Source organism: Portunus trituberculatus, chromosome 50 (genome assembly GCF_017591435.1).
Source record: "Portunus trituberculatus isolate SZX2019 chromosome 50, ASM1759143v1, whole genome shotgun sequence".
NCBI classification, from domain to species: Eukaryota; Metazoa; Arthropoda; class Malacostraca; order Decapoda; family Portunidae; genus Portunus; species Portunus trituberculatus.
The window spans coordinates 15,938,893-15,960,485 of record NC_059304.1 but is presented as its reverse complement, the minus strand read 5'-3'; the positions used below and the strand labels follow the sequence as shown (position 1 = coordinate 15,960,485).

The following is a 21,593-nucleotide window of genomic DNA, read 5'->3' as shown; positions in this document are numbered from 1 at the left end:
GGGCATCTCTTTGTTGCCCAGCAGCACCGCTACGCCCAGTTAGTGGGATGGAAAAAGCATGCACAAATTATTGAGATCAATGTGTTCCTTAATACTACAGCCAACTCTCGGAAAGGACAGTGTAATAATTAAAGGCTGAGCACATTCAATGTGTAACCAGAGATCTCCTTTTTCATCAGATTAATCAAATTACTCTAGGATACCACCTGTAATGTATACCAGTAAACATGCCCAATGCCTTACCTTGTATAATTGCAACAAATATATTTTAATCGTAAGTATATGATATGACAAACATGATAGATTGAAAAGTTACATAATTACATAATTAGGTTACATAATAGGTAATGTGCAAACTCAAAAGGTAATTGTTACATAGTACGTTTCTTTTCTGGTAAACTGCTCCATTTAACACATCCAGAATACGTAACAAATCTTTGGAGACTTATTATCGTGGTTTTGGAGATCACGGAAGGATTTTATTGTGCTCACTGGAAACTCTTTCGAAAGTCACAACCCATGGCGTCTGTATTTGACTGAATATACCTTTGAGCATCTCTAAGGCGCGTGTATCATGCAGACCGAGAATTAAAAGTTCTGGAAATAAAGGATAAATGTGGGTCTTGTGTCTTGCTACTGAACTGAAATCATTTAGCTATTTTTTTCTGTAATATAGAAAGAAATGAGTGACCATTCTTATTGCAGAACTCCAGACAATATTACAGTAATGAGGATTAGGATAAACTAGGCTATATCGTAAGTTCAGAGAACATATCGTCTGTCGTCTATCTTATGAATTGTTCTTTCTGATCTAGGTAAAAACTTTACTTTGTATGTAACTAACGTTTGCTTTCCACGACGCCTAATGATCTTATCTGAAAATCTCGTATTTCATCCTCAGCTTTTGTGAAGTTAGACGCTCTGAGTTGCCTAATCTATATACCTAATTTTTCTCATCTCAGCTACTAACTTATACTAGGGCATTAACTATTATTGTACTGTATGGATTACGCTTCACATGTATTCCGCCTTTCTAAACAGGGTGGAATCAAAGGATTTCGTCTCATCAACTCCTCTCTTCACTTCAGCAGCAGAAGCTGAAGTGGGATAAGTGTGAGGACGGCTGGGTATGGAGCGGAGCTTTCAAACAGTTTTCTCGATTTTTGTTTGTATCACTGGGAATGTTACAAGTCCACCTGCTGAATCATGACATTGTTGTGGCTGTTCTAGATACATATCTGAATATCACCCTTTGTTAGTGTGTTATCGCTATAGGAATGCATCAATTCCAGTTATCAGTGCCTCTTATGAACAGTGATGTGATTTGGATTTTGATAACAGTATAAGAAGGATGTTGCAGCATCGACAGGAAATACACATGCGAGAAGCCAACTAACTATCTCTAGTCTTAGAAAATATAGCCCTTGTAAGAACCCAAACCTCAAGAAAATGAACCATGATTAGCTTTACTTACATTATCAATTTGTGTGTGTGTGTGTGTGTGTGTGTGTGTGTGTGTGTGTGTGTGTGTGTGTGTGTGTGTGTGTGTGCGTGCGTGCATGTGTGCGTGTTTTCGGTAACATACACATACAGAAAGAGATAAGGCCAAAGATAAAGAAAGTCAATTAATGAATGGTGAGATATGAATGTACGTACATGAACAGAAAACGGAAGGATGTGCAATAATTATTCACATAAGCAAGAATTTTAAACTAACTTATTTCTAAGATAACGAGAGGTAACATTCATCAAAGTGAAGAAACTATTGTAAAAAAAGCAACTGGTTTTGCGAAAAGAAACGAAAACAATAAAAAAAACTAATAAAAAGTTAATCATATTTGTTATAGGTAGAAATAATACAATGACACTCTAATGAAAATGGATAAAGGAAAATGGACTGTAAGTGTCCAGAAATATATACGAAGGCTGAACAAAATTAGCAACATTATTCAATCTCGTAACGTTTGAAACAATTTTTCTCCATTCTTTATTTACTTAGTTTAAAGCTAGACAAAGATTTCAAAGTCTAAAAATTCAAGATAGCATCATATTTAATTTTTTCCCGCTGAATTTGAGATACTATGGACTCGTTTGCCGTCCGAACAAGATCCTGAATACTGAATTGTTGTTAAAGGTTGCGTCAGTGGGCGTGATACAACAGCCTGAAGCCACTCTTCTCATTGGAGCCATCAGAGCGGAAGGAGACTAGTAGGTTGTTGATTTTATGCAGAGTCAGGTCCAGAAGTTGACGGATTGAGGAGTTGAGACTACCGCACAGTTTCCTCCTGCAGAAGTACAGCTCTTTCACTGCCTGATCATTATACCAATGATACATTATTCCATTATTATGATGACGCCACATCGTCATTACGAGGATAGGAATAAACATCAGTGTAAATATGTGACACCATAAATAGATATTAAACTGCCCAGTTTGATCAACAATATAATTGTAAACCATTTTTTGTGATAAATGAATTGTAGCGTATGTAAAACATCCAATGTAATGGTTCCCAAACAGAAGAAATTATCCAACAGGGTAATTCAACCTTTTTTTTTCAGGTAGTGAAGGATGACTAAAAATGAGTTCTAAAAGCCAAGACGAAGAAAATGCTGTATGTGGCATTAGGATTAACGTCAACGTATGTAAAGTTGTAAAGTAAACCAATCATAATTAAGTAATGAAAGTATTTCACACAGTCTGTTTCTCTGCAAGTATCAGCCAAGGTAGACGTAAGCAGACATGTACTCTGTGTACTCCGGCCCTGCATCTATAGCAAATTCCACCGTTGCGTCCTTTCTGTGATGGATAATATCTTTAATTTGACTTTGATGAAAGAGGTAACACGCTTAATGGTTCATATCAAATTGGGTAGCAAGCTGGAAAGATTGAGAACCACTGAGCCAATATCCGAATCCGTTCACATTAAACGAAGCTTCATTGATCTAGTAAAGATGGGCCAATTAAGAATGTAGCTCTGTTTGCATCACTGATAACGGGTGTCGATAACATAACTGGTTCTGCAGCATGACTGACATGACCGACAAGAGGTGACGTTGATGTACAAGTATTTGTGACTGAGAAGAAACGGCGTTACTCGGTACTCACCCATACACAGAATGAGAATTGTGTCTGACATCCACCCAGTCGTAGTTACACGATGGGTGGTTTTCCATGTCGATGTATTCCCAGGTCAGGGTCACCGAGGACTCTGCTGGAAAGGTCAAATTCCAGGAGCACAGAACACCACTCGGGTAGCTGCCGGATGCCACCACCGTCAGTGATCCGACCGAACCAAAGAGGACTGAGGAGCAGAGTGTGTCTGTGTGATCAGTCTGATGCGATAGTCGTGTCCGATCTTTAGTACTGTACGTAAGTCACATTGATATTCGTATCAGTATTGCCTACATTCCATTCACCAAACCCAATTTCCATGTCCTTCAAAACTATATAATTCTCTCTCTCTCTCTCTCTCTCTCTCTCTCTCTCTCTCTCTCTCTCTCTCTCTCTCTCTCTCTCTCTCTCTCTCTCTCTCTCTCTCTCTATATATCTCTATCTCTATATATATATATATATATATATATATATATATATATATATATATATATATATATATATATATATATATATATATATATATATATATATATATATATATATATATATATATATATATATATATATATATATATATATATATATATATATATATATATATATATATATATATATATATATATATATATATATATATATATATATATATATATATATATATATATATATATATATATATATATATATATATATATATATATATATATATATATATATATATATATATATATATATATATATATATATATATATATATATATATATATATATATATATATATATATATATATATATATATATATATATATATATATATATATATATATATATATATATATATATATATATATATATATATATATATATATATATATATATATATATATATATATATATATATATATATATACATAAGAAAGGAGGAAAGCTGCAAGAGGCCGCCAGGCCTATACGAGGCAGTCCCAGTGTGCTTAATCTACCTAATTCCATCTATCTTCCCCATCCATGAATTTATCTAACCTTCTTTTAAAGCTCCCTATTGACTCAGCCCTGACTACATGCCCACTGAGACTGTTCCACTCATCAACCACTCTGTTTGAAAACCAGTTCCTTCCCATTTCCTTCCTAAACCTGAATTTTTCAAGTTTAAACCCATTATTTCTGGTTCTGTCCCGCTACTGATCCTAAGAACTACATTCATGTCCCTTTGTTAAAACCCTTATACCACTTAAATACTTCTATCAGGTCTCCTCTTAACCTACGTCTCTCTAAGGAATGCAGACTAAGTTTTTTCAGTCTCTCTTCATAGGGTATATTCCTCATTCCCTGTATCCTTTTAGTCATCCTCCTTTGCACTGACTCCAACAGAGCTATGTCCTTCCTGTAATGTGGGGACCAGAATTGTACCGCATAGTCAAGATGTGGCCTGACCAGCGCCAAGTATAATTTTAGTATTACTTCAGGACTCCTGCTTTTAACACTTCTAAAGATGAAACCTAATACTCTATTCGCCTTATTTCTGGCCTCAATACATTGCTTCCTTGTACCGAGATCAGAGCTAACTATGACTCCTAAATCTTTCTCATACTTGGAACTTCCTAGTGCCACGTTATCTATTGTGTACCTATTGTTTGGATTATCTCTACCCACGCTCAGCACCCTGCACTTGTTAATATTGAACTGCATTAGCCATCTATCTGTCCATTCTTTCATCCTATCCAAGTCAGCCTGCAAATCCTTGGCATCCGAATCGGACCTAATTAATCTACCTATCTTTGTGTCGTCCGCAAATTTACTGATATCACTATTAATTCCACTATCCAAGTCGTTGATATATATTAGAAATAATAATGGCCCTAAAACTGAGCCCTGTGGCACCCCACTAACTACTTCTCCCTACTCGGAATTCGAACCATTAATTACTACCCTTTGTCGCCTGCCGTCTAACCACGCTTTAATCCAGCCTAATATTCTACCCTCTATACCGTGTGCTTTAACCTTTTTTAAGAGCCTCTGGTGAGGTACTTTGTCAAAGGCTTTACTGAAATCTAAGTATAGAATGTCATAACTATCACCTTTATCCACCGCCTCATAAACCTTACTATAAAAGCTCAACAAGTTGGTAAGACACGACTTCCCCTTCGTAAATCCATGTTGTGTGTGATTTATCAAGCCGTGTTTGTCTAGGTGTTCCCTAATGTTTTTCGCTATTATTGATTCCATTAGTTTACCCACAACTGAAGTTAAGCTGACAGGCCTGTAATTAGACGTTAGGGTTTTATTTCCCTTCTTAAATATGGGAACCACATTAGCTTCTCTCCACATTATCGGTACCTCACCCGACTCCAGTGACATCCTAAAAAGTGCCGCTAAAGGCTCGCTGACGACGTCCTTTAACCCTTGGATAAACGTCATCAGGTCCCGGTGACTTGAATTTCTTTAGTTTATCTATCTCCTGCCCTACCATCGCCTTCGTTATAAGGATATCTGCCAGCCTTTCACTATCATCTGCCCTAAATACCTCTTTGCTATCTGGGATTTCCTGTGTGTTCTCTTGGGTGAAGACAGTTAAAAAATACTCGTTCATAATTCTACTAATCTCTTCCGCAGAACTAGCCATTTCACCATTTGTTGTCCTTACGGGACCTATTTCTTCTCTACTTTTTGTCTTATATATAATTGAAAAATCCCTTAGGATCCGTCTTTGCTTGTCTGGCTACTCTCAACTCATATTCACTTTTAGCTTTCCTCGTTAACCTCTTAACTGATCTTACTAATTCATAGTATCGTGGCCTTAAAGCTTCTTCTCCTGCCTTTAGCCTGACCGGGATACCTCCCAGTTTCCTCCGCCTCACTCTCTCTCCGCCCCATCCCGACTTCACACCTCCCTGCTCTTCCCTGGTCCTCCCTTCCTTCTACCTGACTATAGATCTGCCTTGCCCCTGCCAAGCGATTTGTAAATATTCCCTTAATCCATCGAAATTAACCTTTCTGAAGTCAGGTACTCTTCTTTTGTTTTGTTTTCTAAAAGTTTCATGCCATTTCAATGTATACCTTACTTCTTTGTGATCACTGTTACCTAAATGGCCTCCAATCTCCTCCTGTGTAACTGCCTCCTCCCTGTTTGTCAGAACTAAATCTAGAATATTATTTCCCCGCGTGGGTTCTAAAATGACTTGCTTTAAAAAGATTATCCTGTATGACCTTAATGAACTCATCTGCTTCCCTGTTACCCACCATCAAGCTCCAATCAACATTCCTATAGTTAAAATCCCCTACCACACATACCTTACTGTACCTGGCTGCTATATATATATATATATATATATATATATATATATATATATATATATATATATATATATATATATATATATATATTATATGAAACCACACTCACTTTTGTCTCCATTGCAAAGGGATGGCAGCGAGTCGTTGTGCACTATTACTCCTGAAGAAGGAATACATTTTGAGTCATTGGAACAAATGATGTCACTTCAAATGTCATTAGAATGTCACATGTATAGTGTACAATTTTAAATTTAAATAAGATATTTCTAATTATCTTTCGTTCAAGATCTTTTCACTCACATTTAGAAGGAAAAGATTATAGGAACCGGGAATCCGATTATAATTAGGTACAAATTACATTCCAGTTCACTTTGGAAAAAGTAAATGAGCAATGAAACTGTGAGGGCTGAGAGGAACCCGTGGTTTGAGATGGAACTCTTCCCCTCTAGACACAAGCAGAACGGGCGAGGCTTGATACTGGCGGCAAAATCTTCGTGTCACCGTCATTACTGGCAGTTGTCGCTTACAGCTGCTGCCCATTTGCCCTCCACTTGATGTTATATGCAAAGGTAAGGAAGTGGATTCTTTGTATTGTAATATAAGTTATAATGATTTGGTTTTCATGTTAGTTATGCCAAGTCCCTTGTTGTGATGTGCAGTAATTGGCATATAAAAACAAATATTTAAATATATATCTTGATATCAAATATTTCCTTTGAGCGCAAAAGAGAACATGAAATGATAAGAAACTAGTAACTATAGAACATAAAAAAACAAACTGCATTATACAACAGAAAAAAGCAAAGTAAGCAAGAGATGAACCGTCGTGGTTATTTATGAGAGTGACAAGAGGATTGCGACTCAGTGTTTGTATTGTGTCGATATAGTTGGTAAATCTGTACGAGGGGCAAGGTGGGTTTGTGCCATTTACAAGAAATGGGCCCATGAAAAATGTCATAGCGTCCGTCTTATCTCCATCATTCTGTTTGGTACAATATAAATAATCTTGTAAAATTAATAAATTACTTTCACTCCAAAATGCGTAAAAAATTACACTGAAGATCACACCATATAACACCACCTCACCCTCTGAAACTTCCAAATATTAAAGAGGTGGTTTCTAGACTGTTTGTCTTACCCATGAATCTACCGGGACAACTGACCGCAATTAGAACATACTGAAAAATTCTTGTGTAACATACATACGATAATAGAAACAACAAATAGACGCCGAACAGAATTTGGGGAGAATTTTCCCAAGTAATAATAATAATTATGAAGGCTGCAAGTCAAATGCTTAAGGAGAATATACTGTACCGGAATACGTGATCTCCGGAACAGCTATTGCCTCTTCCTCTTCCACCTGTTCTGTCGTTCTCGTTTGAGTGGCGGACACCTGCATATCTTCAGCAATCTTGACAAGTTCCTCCTTCATCTCCTCCCTCACCTCTTCAACCTCTGCACGAAGATCGACGTGTTCATGCAAACAAAGATAACAAGACGTTATACTTGCACTAACGCCTCTTGATTTCTGTCTATCTTATTCTTATATCTACTTCTCTTATCGTGGATTCACATTTACATTTAGATCCGTCTCAAAATCCATTGATTTGCTGGTTTGTCCCAGACCTAATTTTTTTTTTAAATAATTACTGAAATTCCTTATGAATTCATTCTTATTTTCACTTACAGTCATACACATCGTTAGTTTGACACACATGTTCAGATGGATCGACGGACAAAGAACATACGTGGACAAAGATAATGACAATGAATATCAATTATAAAAATTCCGAAAACAGCAAAGTAATAATATCAGTGAAACTTACAGAATCGCATCACCGGTCATCATTTACGATACAATCATTTCAGATTGACAAAAAATAAAATTGTATTTGTTGGTAAGAAATTTCGCTTAGTTTTTTTTTTTTTTTTTTTTTTTATCTGACAGTTTTATTTATGATTCGATGAAATACTCATATGCTTCCTTTCCTCATGCAATGTTGTCTAGGGCCATGGTGTTTGATGGCGGGAGAGATGCCCGAGTGTTGTACATGCATATATAATGAACAAGACCCTCAGCAGAACACACTGTAACACATATTGCTGAATAATCTCCGAATAACCGTAACAATACACACGGAACTTTGAACCCAAGGTAGCAGGCAACATACTTGTCAGTGTGTCCATGGCGGTGATGTTAAGGGTGTCGAGCATCTGCTGCGTGTGTTGCTGTTGGACCTCCAGTGCCGCCAACACTCGATCCATGCGTGTCCCCAGCGTCTCCTCCAGCCTCCTTGTTGCCTCTCTGTCGACGTTACTCTCATTTCGCATGTTAGCAGTGACTGTCATGAAGATGGTCAAGAAAGAACTTCAGTTTCTCGTAGACTGAAAGCACTGCAGGTATTTGATTTCATCTTAATCAAAATGTAACTTTGGCATAGAAAAAAGAACTCAGTAGATCTCTTAGTTGTGCTTATTCACTTTCTATGATATAAGACAGAGCACAAGAGTGCAATTTTCACCATTACTCACCGCAGGTTGCGTTCGGGGAATTGTGCATCAGTTCTAAAATGGCCATTTGATTGACGAAGAGGGAACTTGCGAGCTCTTCATAGGTCGGAGAGGTCTTTGGGGATATCCTCTGGATGTTGTGTGGTAAGGCCTGCCTGGGCGTGAGGACTAGAAGTGTGTAGGAGAGGAGGACTGCGCGGGTCGCTGCTGTTGCCGTCATGATGAAGTGTTGAGTGGCTGTGCGTCACAAGGTGGGAGAGGCAGAATGACCGCTCCTGACGCAACGTCCCGCCAACATTTCTTATCTGGTCAGACGGGTGCAAGGGATTCGAGCATATCATTCTGTACAGTACGTGTTAAAAGACCAGCTAAACTAGACTTAATGCCAAAACAAATAACAAATGAGAGGATTCATAAATCTGTGAATGAAATTATATAACAGTTCACAACAGAAACCACTATGACCAAAATTATTGTTACCATACACTCTCTCTCTCTCTCTCTCTCTGTGTGTGTGTGTGTGTGTGTGTGTGTGTGTGTGTATATATATATATATATATATATATATATATATATATATATATATATATATATATATATATATATCGTTAGGTCCCAGACTACCGGCATTCCTCGTTCTTCCCCTTCTGGTCAGGTCACTCCTCTCACCTGCCCGCTCACCTCTGCCAAAGCTTCGGTACACCTCGACACGCCACCTTCCAACACCCTTGCCCCTCACTCGCCCCTTCACTTTCGTTACACTGAGAGGCAGCTCCTGCTTCTACCCTATCCAGTTTGGACTCCGTGGCTCACGTAAGTACCTTCTGGGTTTTGCTGCTGATTGCCACAAGGACATCACACCACTCGCATACCTTGTTTCGCTGAGTGTTATATACTCCATTTTTCTCACCGTGTCTCGCAATGTTAGTTTTTTTTTTTTTACTTTTTAGGCTAAGTTTTGGTTAGGGAGTATTTTTTTTTTTTTTTGTGTGTGTTTATATCATTCCTGTGTTACTGTCTACCTCCCCTCCTCCCACGGCCTCTCTGCACAGGATATTCTTTTTTCTTTCACCCTTTATTCTATCCACTTCTCTGATGCAAGAGTTTAATCAGTATTGTCAATCATTCACTCCTTTCTTTGGTAAACTATGGACCTCTCCAGTCCCTTCCTGCTTTGGTATTTCCATCTTCCTATGACTTGAATTAAATTAAGGAGGAGCTTTCAAGATATTTATCCTTTGCATTTGACTAACTCGTTTGACCTTGTTTAGTTAACCCCTTGACGCGTCTCCATATCAATTCTGGTTACTATTTGGCGATTTTATACAGCTTCAGAAACTTGTGTGTGGATTAGAATAGTGAAGAATCTGGCCATTAATTTTCTGACCTTCGTAGACCCTTCACAATGTAAATAAAATCATCAAATCATGCCCAAAACTCAAAGGTAGAAATGCGTTCCAGTATTGAAGGAATTAAGAGGTAGCCTACAAATGGATGAAAAGCGTATAGGTGAAGCTTGGAAATATTTATTTAGTGTTTTACTTATGTAATCTACATATGCTATTGACTACTTAGTAAAGAAATAAACTTAAATGAAGAGATAAAACTAGGCACATAAAACGTTTCAGGATGATAAAACGAATGTGCGAAGGTCGGGAGGCGGGGCTCACAAAATGACATGTGCACTGGGTGGTTGACGGACGTAAAATCCCCACTGAAGGCTGCGTACAGCTGATAAATGTGCAAGTGCATGTACCAGCCTCTAGAGAGAGAGAGAGAGAGAGAGAGAGAGAGAGAGAGAGAGAGAGAGAGAGTATATTCAGATGTATGGCAACCCTATTACTATTATAGATGGTCTGAGTCCCGATGTGTGATCCGAAGGAACATCAAAATTTTCAAGCTACTTTCAAGGTTTCCCAATAGTAGGAATTAAGATGGTGCAGATGATTGCAAGGTGTGCAACAAGGAATATACAGAGCTTATAGAATCCTTGGTGTGCAACGAGAGAGTGACGGCCAGGTGCAGTAGATAGCTGTGCTTCTACGGACATAACGGCCAAGCAAATTCAGGCAGTGGCAGTAGTTAGCAGCAGCAAAGACACACAGACGGAGGACAGGGATGAGGACTCGGTGTACACTCCCGACAGGACCGCGCTCTGGCCACTCGGGAGGGTCAGCTCGATCCTCGAGATCAAGATCAAGTGTGTTTGGTGGTACAGGCGGGCGGTACACCAGCATGCAGATCTGTGGTTTCTTTCTCTATTCAGTGTTGTTTTGGTGACTTAATCGGTTTCCATTTTATGTGAACTTCGAAGGGAAGTACCTGAGGAGTTGAAACGAAAAAGAAGTGACCGAAGCAGCAATCCAGCGTCGTGATGTACGGCCCGCAGACCCTCACTTGTAAAAACCTGCAGGAATACCTCAAGTCGCTGAGCAAGGACACTCTGGACCGGCTGTACAACCACCCAGCCACCTGCCTGGCTGTCTTCAGGTCAGAGGCGTATGTGATTAGGCTGCTGCTCAGGGAGAGGCAGAGGATCCCGCGGGGAAAAAATGCAGAGCGATATTTCAGGGTGATACGTTGGTAGCAGGTCCATCCGCCCCTGTGACGATGCGCCCCAAGTCCATTCGCCCCGTAAGTTGGGGCGCAACTACTAATAGGGAAGTCGATGCGCCCCAGTGCGCCCCACAACCAAGTCGTTGCGCCCCAACTCTAAAACGCAAATAAGTATACTTCGGATCAATGGATGAACGAATAATTTGAAACAATTCGAAGCAACCAAATTAGGTTACTTTCTAGTACAAATATCATTATAGCTTCACTTCCATCATGGCGACTGCTCTGCCAACATACCGCTGTATCGTTTGCTTTAATGAAGTAAGGCCAAGGCAGCAAGCACTGCAGTGTGAAATCTGTTTTACATGGCAACACCGTACATGCAACTCAGGTGTAAGTCAGCTTCAGTATTATTATTATTATGAGGTCAATGAAGGCGACCCACTGGAAAGCATAACTGCATAAACCCAAAGGCCCAGTGGGCGGCACCTCACCGATAAGTGAAAGGAAGTAACAGGAATGAACAACAGAATAGGAAGATTGGTAGAGATCTAAGAGGTAGTGAGTTCAGAGAGAAGAAAGGTATTCACACGTTTTTTAAATGCTTCAATGTTACTAGAATTAACAATCTCGTTGGGAATTGTATTCCAGAGTCTAGCAGATACTGGGATAAAACACCGGGAAAATTGTGAAGTATTACATCGATTCACAGACAAGGAACGGTCATTCATGATCAAGGATTGTCTTGTAGCACGTGCTGGTAGTGAAGGGGCAGGCAAATGACAATGCAACGGGTGGTTGGAATTAGACATGATTTTGAAGAAATAGGACAATGATCCAACCAAACGACGATGCCGAAGATTAATCTCAAGATTAGGAAGAAGAAATTTAATCTGGTTGAATGCTCTATCTAAAAGCTTTAAGTGAGACTCTGCTGCAGAGATCCACACAGAGTGACAATATTCAAAATGAGGCAGTATGAAAGAGTAAAAGCAATTTCTTACAATATCATCAGAGGAATATATCCGCCTACATTTGCGTAACAAACCAACTTTACATGAGACTGATGATGCAAGTGAACGCAAGTGCAACTCAAAAGTAAGTTTGGGATCAAGGGTGACTCCGAGTAACTTCAGAGACGAACAATTAGGAATAGGTACTTCGTTGACAACAATATCAGGGTGAACTGGGAAAGGTGTCCTTGATCTGCTAATAACCATACTATGGGATTTACTCGGGTTCAGTTTCATACCCCACCGATCACACCATGACAGAATCCTTGAAACATCTTGAGTGAGTACATTAGCGACTCTCTGCCTATCCTGTGGGGAAGGAATTGTCGCATATATAGTGGTGTCATCAGCATAAGCAACCATATTAGATTCAATCCCACACCACATGTCAGATGTATAAATAATAAAAGAAGAGGTCCCAGAACACTTCCCTGCGGAACACCGGATACAACTGGACTAAAAGAACTAAGGCAGCCATCAACAGTCACACGCTGCCTTCGACTCGTTAGGAACTCTGACAGAACTTGATGGACGCGGCCACCAATACCAATAGATCTAACTTTCGATAAAAGGGCTCTATGATTAACACGATCAAATGCAGAACTAAAATCAAGTGAAATTACTCTAGATTCATGACCAGCATCAAGGGCAGCTTGCATGTCGTGCGTTATGCAAACGAGAGCATCAGAAGTACTGAGACCTTTTCTAAAACCAAACTGACTAGATGGCAACAAATTATTAATATCTAAAAAACGATTGAGACGCTTGGCCAGCAGGCGCTCAAAAATCTTAGATAACACCGGGGTTATGGAAATGGGTCTATAGTCACCGGGGTGAATGGAGGATGAAGATCCCTTTGGAATAGGGGTAACATTTGCAGTACGCCAGCATACCGGAAAAGAACCCTTACGAAAAAGAGCTCTAAAAATAACTGCCAATTTTGGAGCGAGAGGAGAAGCAATCTTTTTGTAAAAAAGAGGCAGAAAACCCAAAGGATCACAACCCCCGAATGAGTCTAACTCATTAAGATATCTTAAGATTTCGGAGGACTTAAAGGCAATGGAGTGTAATTTAATGTCCAGGGGACAAAACGGCGGCAGATCAAACTCTATAGAAGGATGAACCGTGGGGAGTTGGCTGACGTACATTGGTACTGCAGTAATTGCCAACAAAACACAGGTACTGTTGGTATTTCAACCAATTATTCGATAATGTTATATTTGTAGTAAAATCTCTCTCTCTCTCTCTCTCTCTCTCTCTCTCTCTCTCTCTCTCTCTCTCTCCATTAATGTATTAGATCCGTACCTGCCGCCACTATCGCCACCTGCAGTAGAACATGAAGGTAGTACTTGTCCGTATGTTTTCGTTCAGCCAAAAATCTAATGTATTTTGAAGAGTACCACTATTTTCCTATATCTTTATCATAATGTAACTAAATATATTTTACAAGCAATAAAAAAAAATAGGAAAAAAGATATTTGATGATATCTTAGGCAGTGGTCGAAATCTTTTAAAATCTTTTCGGCTCGAAACGATCAAGTGAAATCCAAACATTGACATGTTATTCAAACACAAAGTAGAATTGTAATAATCACACCATTTTGAAATCCAAACATCGACATGTTATTCAAACACAAAGTCTATTCATAATCACACCATCAGCTCGAAACGATCAAGTGAAATCCAAACATCGACATGTTATTCAAACACAAAGTAGAATTGTCTATTCATAATCACACCATCAGCTCGAAACGATCAAGTGAAATCCAAACATCGACATGTTATTCAAACACAAAGTAGAATTGTCTATTCATAATCACACCATCAGCTCGAAATGATCAAGTGAAATCCAAACATCGACATGTTATTCAAACACAAAGTAGAATTGTCTATTCATAATCAATGTTAACACACACACACACACACACACACATTCTTATCTCCTCTTCATCCTGTTTATCTCCCCTTCATTCCATAACCACCTCTCTCTCTCTCTCTCTCTCTCTCTCTCTCTCTCTCTCTCTCTCTCTCTCTCTCTCTCTCTCTCTCTCTCTCTCTCTCTCTCTCTCATTAACTGATATTCTGCATCATTCACTGTGTGACCCTACCCCTATGGATGTAGATGATGTGGACAATGTTACAACATGGACTATTGTTGAAAATTCATCCCGCCAGAGACATCCAAAGCTAACAAACTCTATTGGTTATTCCTATAATGTAAAGCGAAAAAACAAGAATGGATCGGTTGACTGGCAGTGTTGCAAGTGGTCTCGAAGTGCTGTAATGTGTCGTGCAACAGTAAAACGGGTCGGAAACAGCTTTATACCTGGCAACGCTGAACACTGTCATCCTGCCGAACCCAACATAACTACAGTGCATCAAATCCGAGCTGCTGTGATGGAAGAGGCATGCACCAATATCTTCAAACCAGCAGGGGAGATAGTATCAATGGCGATGAGGAAACATTTGGACACATCAAAACCTTATCCAAATCTATCGAAGCCTGCACATCTTGCAGGTACTGCCAATTGACACTGACAAAAGGAACGCCCTAGTGATCCAACAGACTTGTGTTTTACACTGGACATTGATTTTATTGGCCAGGATTTTCTACAAAATGATATTCATGTGCATGACAATCGTCATCTCATCTTTGCTACTGCTGCTCAATTAGACATCCTTTTCAAATGTCGACATTGGTTTATAGATTCGATATTCAAAGTGGTACGAAAGCCGTTTTACCAACTTTTTTCCATTCACGGCTTTGTAAAATCCGGAGACTCTATTAAACAGGTCCTTCTCCTATTTTGTCTCATGTCTTCCCGTAAGAAAAGGGACTATAAGCATGTGCTCCAAGGTATTGTCGATTTAGCAGATACTGTTGCTGTGGAGCATGTCGTTATCGATTATGAGCATGCGATGTGGCGAGCCATACCAAAGGTGATTCCCACAGTGACCATTCACGGCTGCGGATTTCACTGGGCCCAGGCAGTATGGCGACAAGTGCAGGTCCATGGCTTGCAAGCTGCTTATCGCCAAGACTCTGGTACACACAGATTCATAAAGAAGTTGCTTTCTCTTCCATACCTGCCATATGAAGATATCATTGCAACATTTGACAAACTTATTTCCAGCATAGCCCTTACCCCTAACCTAATTACTCTTGTTGCGTACATTTGCAACCAGTGGATCACATCCACTATCTTTCCCCCAGCTACCTGGAGTGTCTAAAAGAAAAATGTTAGAACCAACAATGATATGGAAGGGTGGCATCACCGCCTTAACAGTCACACGGGCAAAAGCCAGTTACCTTTCTATGTCCTAACTTCCCTTTTAAAACAAGAAGCGGAAGATGTTGATATGACAATGAAGCTAGCATCTGACAGAAAAATTGAGCACTTCCAAAGAAAATCATATAGGACACTCCATGCCCGTTTGTACAATTGCTGGGATAGGTACAGTAATGACGATCTGTCACCAATGCAGCTACTTGCCGAATGTTCACATTTTGTGCCATTTTAATCTTTTTATCTTTTGTCTCTTTTTTACTTAGAAGTTTTTATGACGTGCTTATGCAATTACTACTTTTATATTAAATCCTTATATTTTTACTATTTTACCATATTATTTTACTATACTGTATTAAATGCTTACGGTTTTACTATTTTACAATATTTGTATAGTATTCTATTATTTTTAATCTTTTCATCTTGCCTTGTCTCCTTTTATATTGTCTCTTATGATTTGTTGATGTTGGCTCTGAAATGTAAACAAAGATTAATATAGTCTGCCAAGATCATTAATGTGTGTGTGTGTGTGTGTGTGTGTGTGTGTGTGTGTGTGTGTGTGTGTGTGTGTGTGTGTGTGTGTGTGTGTGTAATAGAGGCCATTATTTGTGATAAAGAAATACAGAATGTAAAATCATAACCACTACATTGTTCAGCCATTGATCCGATATATGCTTATATGCAAACATGAGAGTGGGGTGCAATGACTTGGCTGTGGGGCGCACTGAGGCGCATCAACTTCCCCACGAGTAGATGCGCCCCAACTTACGGGGCGAATGGACTTGGGGTGCATCGTCACTGGGGCGGATGGACTGTAAAGCGATATGTTCACGCCTCCCCATCCTCACTCCCTATCTCCACATTAAGCTTGAGAACCTGAAGCCATTCAATTTTTTTGGGAGGACAAGGGGGATGGTGAGTGGGTGGCAAATAAGTTTTAAAAATCTAGGGAAATTTACCTTCATATATGAAATTTATCTGAATTTAGTTTCACTCAAGCAACAATTTTGTGTTTTTCTGGTGAGCGAAGTAGTAAATTGATTAATGTTGTACCTAATTTTTGCTGCAAATGGCTAGTTTTCAAGTTGTCTTTTTCAACTTGTGCCTACATCTCACTACCAGTGATCTTGGCTACCACTTGCTTGTCACTGCCAGCTGGTGGTGTTATGCACTACCAACTAACCAATCTAATGAAACTGCTGTAATTTAATCTAATCAAACTCCTCTCGGGGCCTCACTGCACAAGACTTCTTGCTTTCTCTTACCCTTATTCTGTCCATCTCTCTGATGCAAGAGTTAATCAGTATTCTCAGTTATTCATCCCTTTCACTAGTGAACTCTGGAACTCCCTACCTGCTTCAGTATTTCTGTTAACCTATGACATAGACTTCTTTAAAAGGAAGATTGCAAGACATTTATCCCATTCTTTTGCCTAACACCTTTGGACCTGCATGGGAACTGGCATCTAAGTGATCTTTTTGTTTATTGGTTTTTGTTGTCATTGGCCAGTTTCCCATCTTTTATAAAACAAGATACTACCAACCTAAACTAATATAACCTAGCCTAAGCTAACGTATCCCAAGAACAATGTTGGATGTGTACTTCAACAATTTCACTGATTTGCTGTGTTCATTCCTTGGCTAAGAGTCGTGTCATTCATGAGTCATGGGACTGGATACTATAGGAATGTTATCAATGAAAGTTCATTCTTGTCAGTCACATGATTTGCAATTAGTTTTTCAACTTAAAATATCATGCTTGGTCTTATTACAAAAATGGTTACAGAAGTTTCATGGCCTGTATCTGCATTTTTTTTATATATTGGGCAGGTGGCTTTTTTAATGTAACACACTGTTCATAAATTACCACTACACATAGTACGAATACACACTGCTTCTTTACATCTATTGAGTGCATTTCAGGTGCCATAAATTAAACTGAGGCTGAGATCCCATTCTCAACTGATCCCCCAGGCTAGCATCTTAAGTAGAAATTTTGATTGGCAAAAATACTTGATATGAAAAAAAAATCATTGTATTGGGCCTGGCCAGTTTATATTGTCACCATTTCAGTAGGATTTCAGAACATTCCCATGATGAGATACTTCCATTAGTTAGATATTCTGGACAGAAATAGAAAAATATGCTTCCATATATAAAAATCTTTTCCTCCTTTGACAGGGAGCTTCCAGCGCTGAGTCGACAGTTCATCTTGCGGCTACTGTTTGTCAACAAGCCAGTTGGTCAGGTCTTGCTGGCATCGTGGATCCCTCAGCATGACCCTGGCAGGCCAGTAGATCTTGAAAACATGCTGATATAGATCTGAATTAAAAAATAGACCTCAGTTTACACTTCAATTGATATTGTGGATATTGAAGTGGACATTGGATGTTGTAGTGAATGTATTGAATAACATGGCTCATCAGCAGAGTGTCTATATTTTACTGATGTTAAATTTCTTTGTTTACAGTTTTACATTATATAATGTCTACCATGACCCAACAGGGATGTGGGAGACATTGCAGCCGAGCACCGACAGGGAACACAAGTCCTGTTGGACATGTGTATCTGGCAGGAGGTAAAGGACCAACAAGGCAACATGGCCATCAGACTGAGCTCTACTTTCCGAGAGAACCTCAAGGTGGCCATGTTAGGAGGGTGAGTCTTGTGATGAAGGAAAAGTTTGCTCAGGATTGTGGTCAAGAATTCTCACTGGCAGTCATGGTGCCATAGAAAGTGCATTAGAGTCTGTCTGCTGTTGTTTATAATGGAGCATTAAAAGATGTTTTAATATAAACTTGAGTATACTATGTAAGTACATTTATTTATTGATTCATTTGCATTTCGAGAAAAGTAGTTTGTTGGTTTATGTAAGGTAATTGATTTTACTAGATAATCCTTGCTATACTAGAGACACCACTCTAATGATGGTTTTATATGAGAAAAAATAACTTGATTCTTTCAAGAGGAGGGAAATTTCAAGACACTTCTATCTTTTATTAGCCTTTTGGCTTCTTTTCTTCTTTCTTTAGGGAATGGCACTTCATTGAGCCTTTTCATATGGATTTGTTAGTCTTGGATAATGCTCTTCTTGGTTAAAAAAGTGACTATTGCCTTTAATGGTAAGTGACTTGATAGTTATAGGAATAATAATTAATAATGACCATCTGCTGTATTTTATTGCTCTCTCTCTCTCTCTCTCTCTCTCTCTCTCTCTCTCTCTCTCTCTCTCTCTCTCTCTCTCTCTCTCTCTCTCTCTCTCTCTCTCTCTCTCTCTCTCTCTCTCTCTCGTGTTGAAAGGCGTCGTTGGAAAATTTACTGTAACATTTTATGCTTTGGGAAAATATAGGAAATTTTATAAGATTTCCTATATTGCAGTTATATTGTTACATAAAGTGTTTGGAATTGAATGACAAAGGAAAAAGGAAAGCAATGAATATGAAGTTTGTCAGAGTTGAAACTAGAATATCAGTAGTATTTGTATATCATTTTTTACTTATTTTTGTCCAACTTTATAAGGGTGATGTGTATTGTTGACTTTTTGTGTTTTGTTATCAGAGGGACGCCATGGACCATGTCAGCCACACTTGATTCAGATCCCCACCAAAGGAATGTGGAGTTTCTGGACAAGTATGCCATGGATCGCTGGGAGAGTGTGTTACAGTTTTTGGTCCAGCCAGGACGGGGACAAAAGGCAATCTCACGTGATGCTATGAGGACACTGCTTCATGCTGGGCTTATAGAAAGGTGAGATCACTTAACAGTGGTGGTCATAGGTTTAAAGTTACATATCTGTTCCTAAGAATGATCAATACATTTCTGTTTTGTATATTTTTTTACAGAATACGCTGTAGAAGCATTCAGACTATGAGAAACAGTTCATAAACAATGCATCTTTATGACACTTCCCTTGCTTCCTACAGACACAATTGTGAAAACTGAAAATGAAGTCTTAAGTATTTAATATGCATCAGTTTGTAAGACAAGGTTTTAATGGTTAAAACTCAGTTGTCACATTTATCAACATACATTAATGGTTGGCCTGAACTTATAATTATGCTTATGCTGCTAGAAGATAGTTATTAAGTTATGGAGTCTGAGCAGCTTATCTTTTTGTCTGAAAATACATATGTAATTGGAAATATGACATTCACTACCTTACCTTACCACAGTGCCATATCAATTGACGTTGGCAACAATGGAGTGGCAAACTTTTCTGTTTCCAGTCAGCTCACTACTTTGTCTATCTTCTCTCATCCCATCATCTTCACCCTCTATTTCCCCTGTGCTCTCCTCCCTTCCATCATCCCTAATAGGCAGTCTCTCTCCACACCCTCTCCTCAAAACATGTCCCAGATACCCAAGCTGCTGCCTTCTCACCACGGTCATCAACACCCTCATTGTGCCAGCCATATGCAACACCTGATTAGTCCTTCTTGCCATCCATGGGACTCTTATTATTCTTTTGATGAACCACACTTCCACTGCTTCCAGCCTCTTCTTCATTTCTCTACTAACAGTCCAGGTTTCACAACTGTACAACATCATGTAACTCTCAGCTGGATCCCAGTGTTCAAACTTTGTCAGAATTAATCTCATTTGCCCAAAATTATCTTTTTCCTTTCCAATTCTCAAATTTATTTCTGCATCACATCTTCCATCTTCATTCACCAAACTTCCTAAGTATCTGAGTGATCTAACTTGCTTCACTGCTTGACCACCTATATCCACATTCACCCTCAATTGTTCCTTTCTCTTGGTCACTCCCATTACATCAGTTTTACTGATGTTAATCTTCAGACCAACTCTCCTGCATTTTACATCCAGTTGATCCACCAGTCTTTGTAACTTTTCCTCTGTTTTGTTCTACCTTACAAAGTATTTGATTTTCTTTCATCTCACACTTAGACTCAAGCTTTCTATTATTTCTGCTGCTTCACTTCATTTAAGAGCATCTCCCAAGAAAGTCACCGTTAGAGAAGAGCCTTCTTATCTCCTTACCCAAACATTTGTAGGCTTATTCGCAGAACTCTTAAGTGACATTTTAACTGACTATAGAAAGTATTCTGGGCTGTTCACTGCGCCATGTTCTGGGCCATGCAGATGGGATCTCACAGAGCCCTATGTAAGAATCCGCATGTGTTAGTGGAGCTGACAGTATCACAGGGCTTGAAGTAAAGTCCAGGAGACAGTCAACACGTGTATTGTTCTTTAACCGACTACAGGAGACAAAACAGTCCTGGCTAACTCGGATGTGTGTATCCTCTCCTCGGTCTGGGTGCAAACCTTCTGAGGATTGTGGGTAGGTGTGGTTGCCGGATGTGAATATGTGTATAAGTGTAGTGTTAAGTGTTTCCTTACCTTACTATCTAAGTAATATTCGTACAGAAAGTAACTTTTCTGTCACTTTGCTATCTGTACCTTCATTTATTTATGCAACTTTTAATAGAACATTCTTTAGGTGATACTGTAAACAAAGAAAATGAAAAAAATGAGTAGAAAAGCAGACAGTGTAAATTCAAATCAAAATATAGATTTTTCAAATTAAGTGATTATTGAAATATTTTACTTTACTTCTTTATGTTTAAAACTTCTTTTTTTACAGCAGTGGAGAGTCAGACAACATGCAGATTACAAGTGCAGGCTTCCAGTTCCTGCTGTTGGACACTGCATCACAAGTGTGGTTTTTCATCCTCAAATACCTGGAAACTGTGACTGAACGAGGCATGAGTTTAGTTGCCTGCCTCACCTTTCTGTTCAAGCTCTCCTTTTCAACCCTTGGCAAGGTTAGAGAAGTTCTTCAGCCAAATGTATG

General features: G+C 38.9%; 2 protein-coding genes across 6 annotated transcripts in view; one reads left to right on the top strand and one right to left on the bottom strand.

The window, feature by feature from the left end:
- Nucleotides 1-247: 247 nt before the first annotated feature.
- Nucleotides 248-9,143, bottom strand: LOC123499702. The gene is made up of 6 exons (XM_045248103.1): nt 8,945-9,143; nt 8,584-8,754; nt 7,727-7,867; nt 6,519-6,569; nt 3,110-3,305; nt 248-2,285 (listed from the first exon to the last, which is right to left on the bottom strand). Exons 1-6 carry the CDS (start codon nt 9,141-9,143, stop codon nt 2,141-2,143), a joined length of 903 nt encoding a protein of 300 aa, XP_045104038.1. The 3' UTR covers nt 248-2,140.
- LOC123499700 (general transcription factor IIH subunit 4-like) overlaps nt 6,949-21,593 on the top strand; it is a 26,109-nt gene continuing 11,464 nt past the window's right edge. The window contains exons 1-6 of one of the 5 annotated variants that reach the window (XM_045248100.1): nt 6,949-6,978; nt 9,579-9,736; nt 17,960-18,067; nt 18,284-18,436; nt 19,337-19,525; nt 21,384-21,564. In XM_045248100.1, coding sequence (XP_045104035.1) covers nt 6,964-6,978; nt 9,579-9,736; nt 17,960-18,067; nt 18,284-18,436; nt 19,337-19,525; nt 21,384-21,564 — 804 coding nt within the window. In that variant the 5' untranslated portion in view covers nt 6,949-6,963. Of the gene's footprint in view, nt 6,979-9,136; nt 9,273-9,578; nt 9,737-10,846; nt 11,414-17,959; nt 18,068-18,283; nt 18,437-19,336; nt 19,526-21,383; nt 21,565-21,593 lie in introns of those variants that run through there. The other 4 variants (XM_045248099.1, XM_045248098.1, XM_045248102.1 and 1 more) reach the window with 4 other exon arrangements.

Coding starts and splice junctions, on each gene's coding strand:
- LOC123499702 (XM_045248103.1), bottom strand. CDS start 9,143: ATGACGGCAACAGCAGCGACCCGCGCAGTCCTCCTCTCCTACACACTT. Junction 6,570..7,726: donor TCCGGAGATCACGTATTCCG/GTACAGTATATT, acceptor TTCCTTCTTCAG/GAGTAATAGTGCACAACGAC. Junction 3,306..6,518: donor CCTTTGCAATGGAGACAAAA/GTGAGTGTGGTT, acceptor TCTGCTCCTCAG/TCCTCTTTGGTTCGGTCGGA.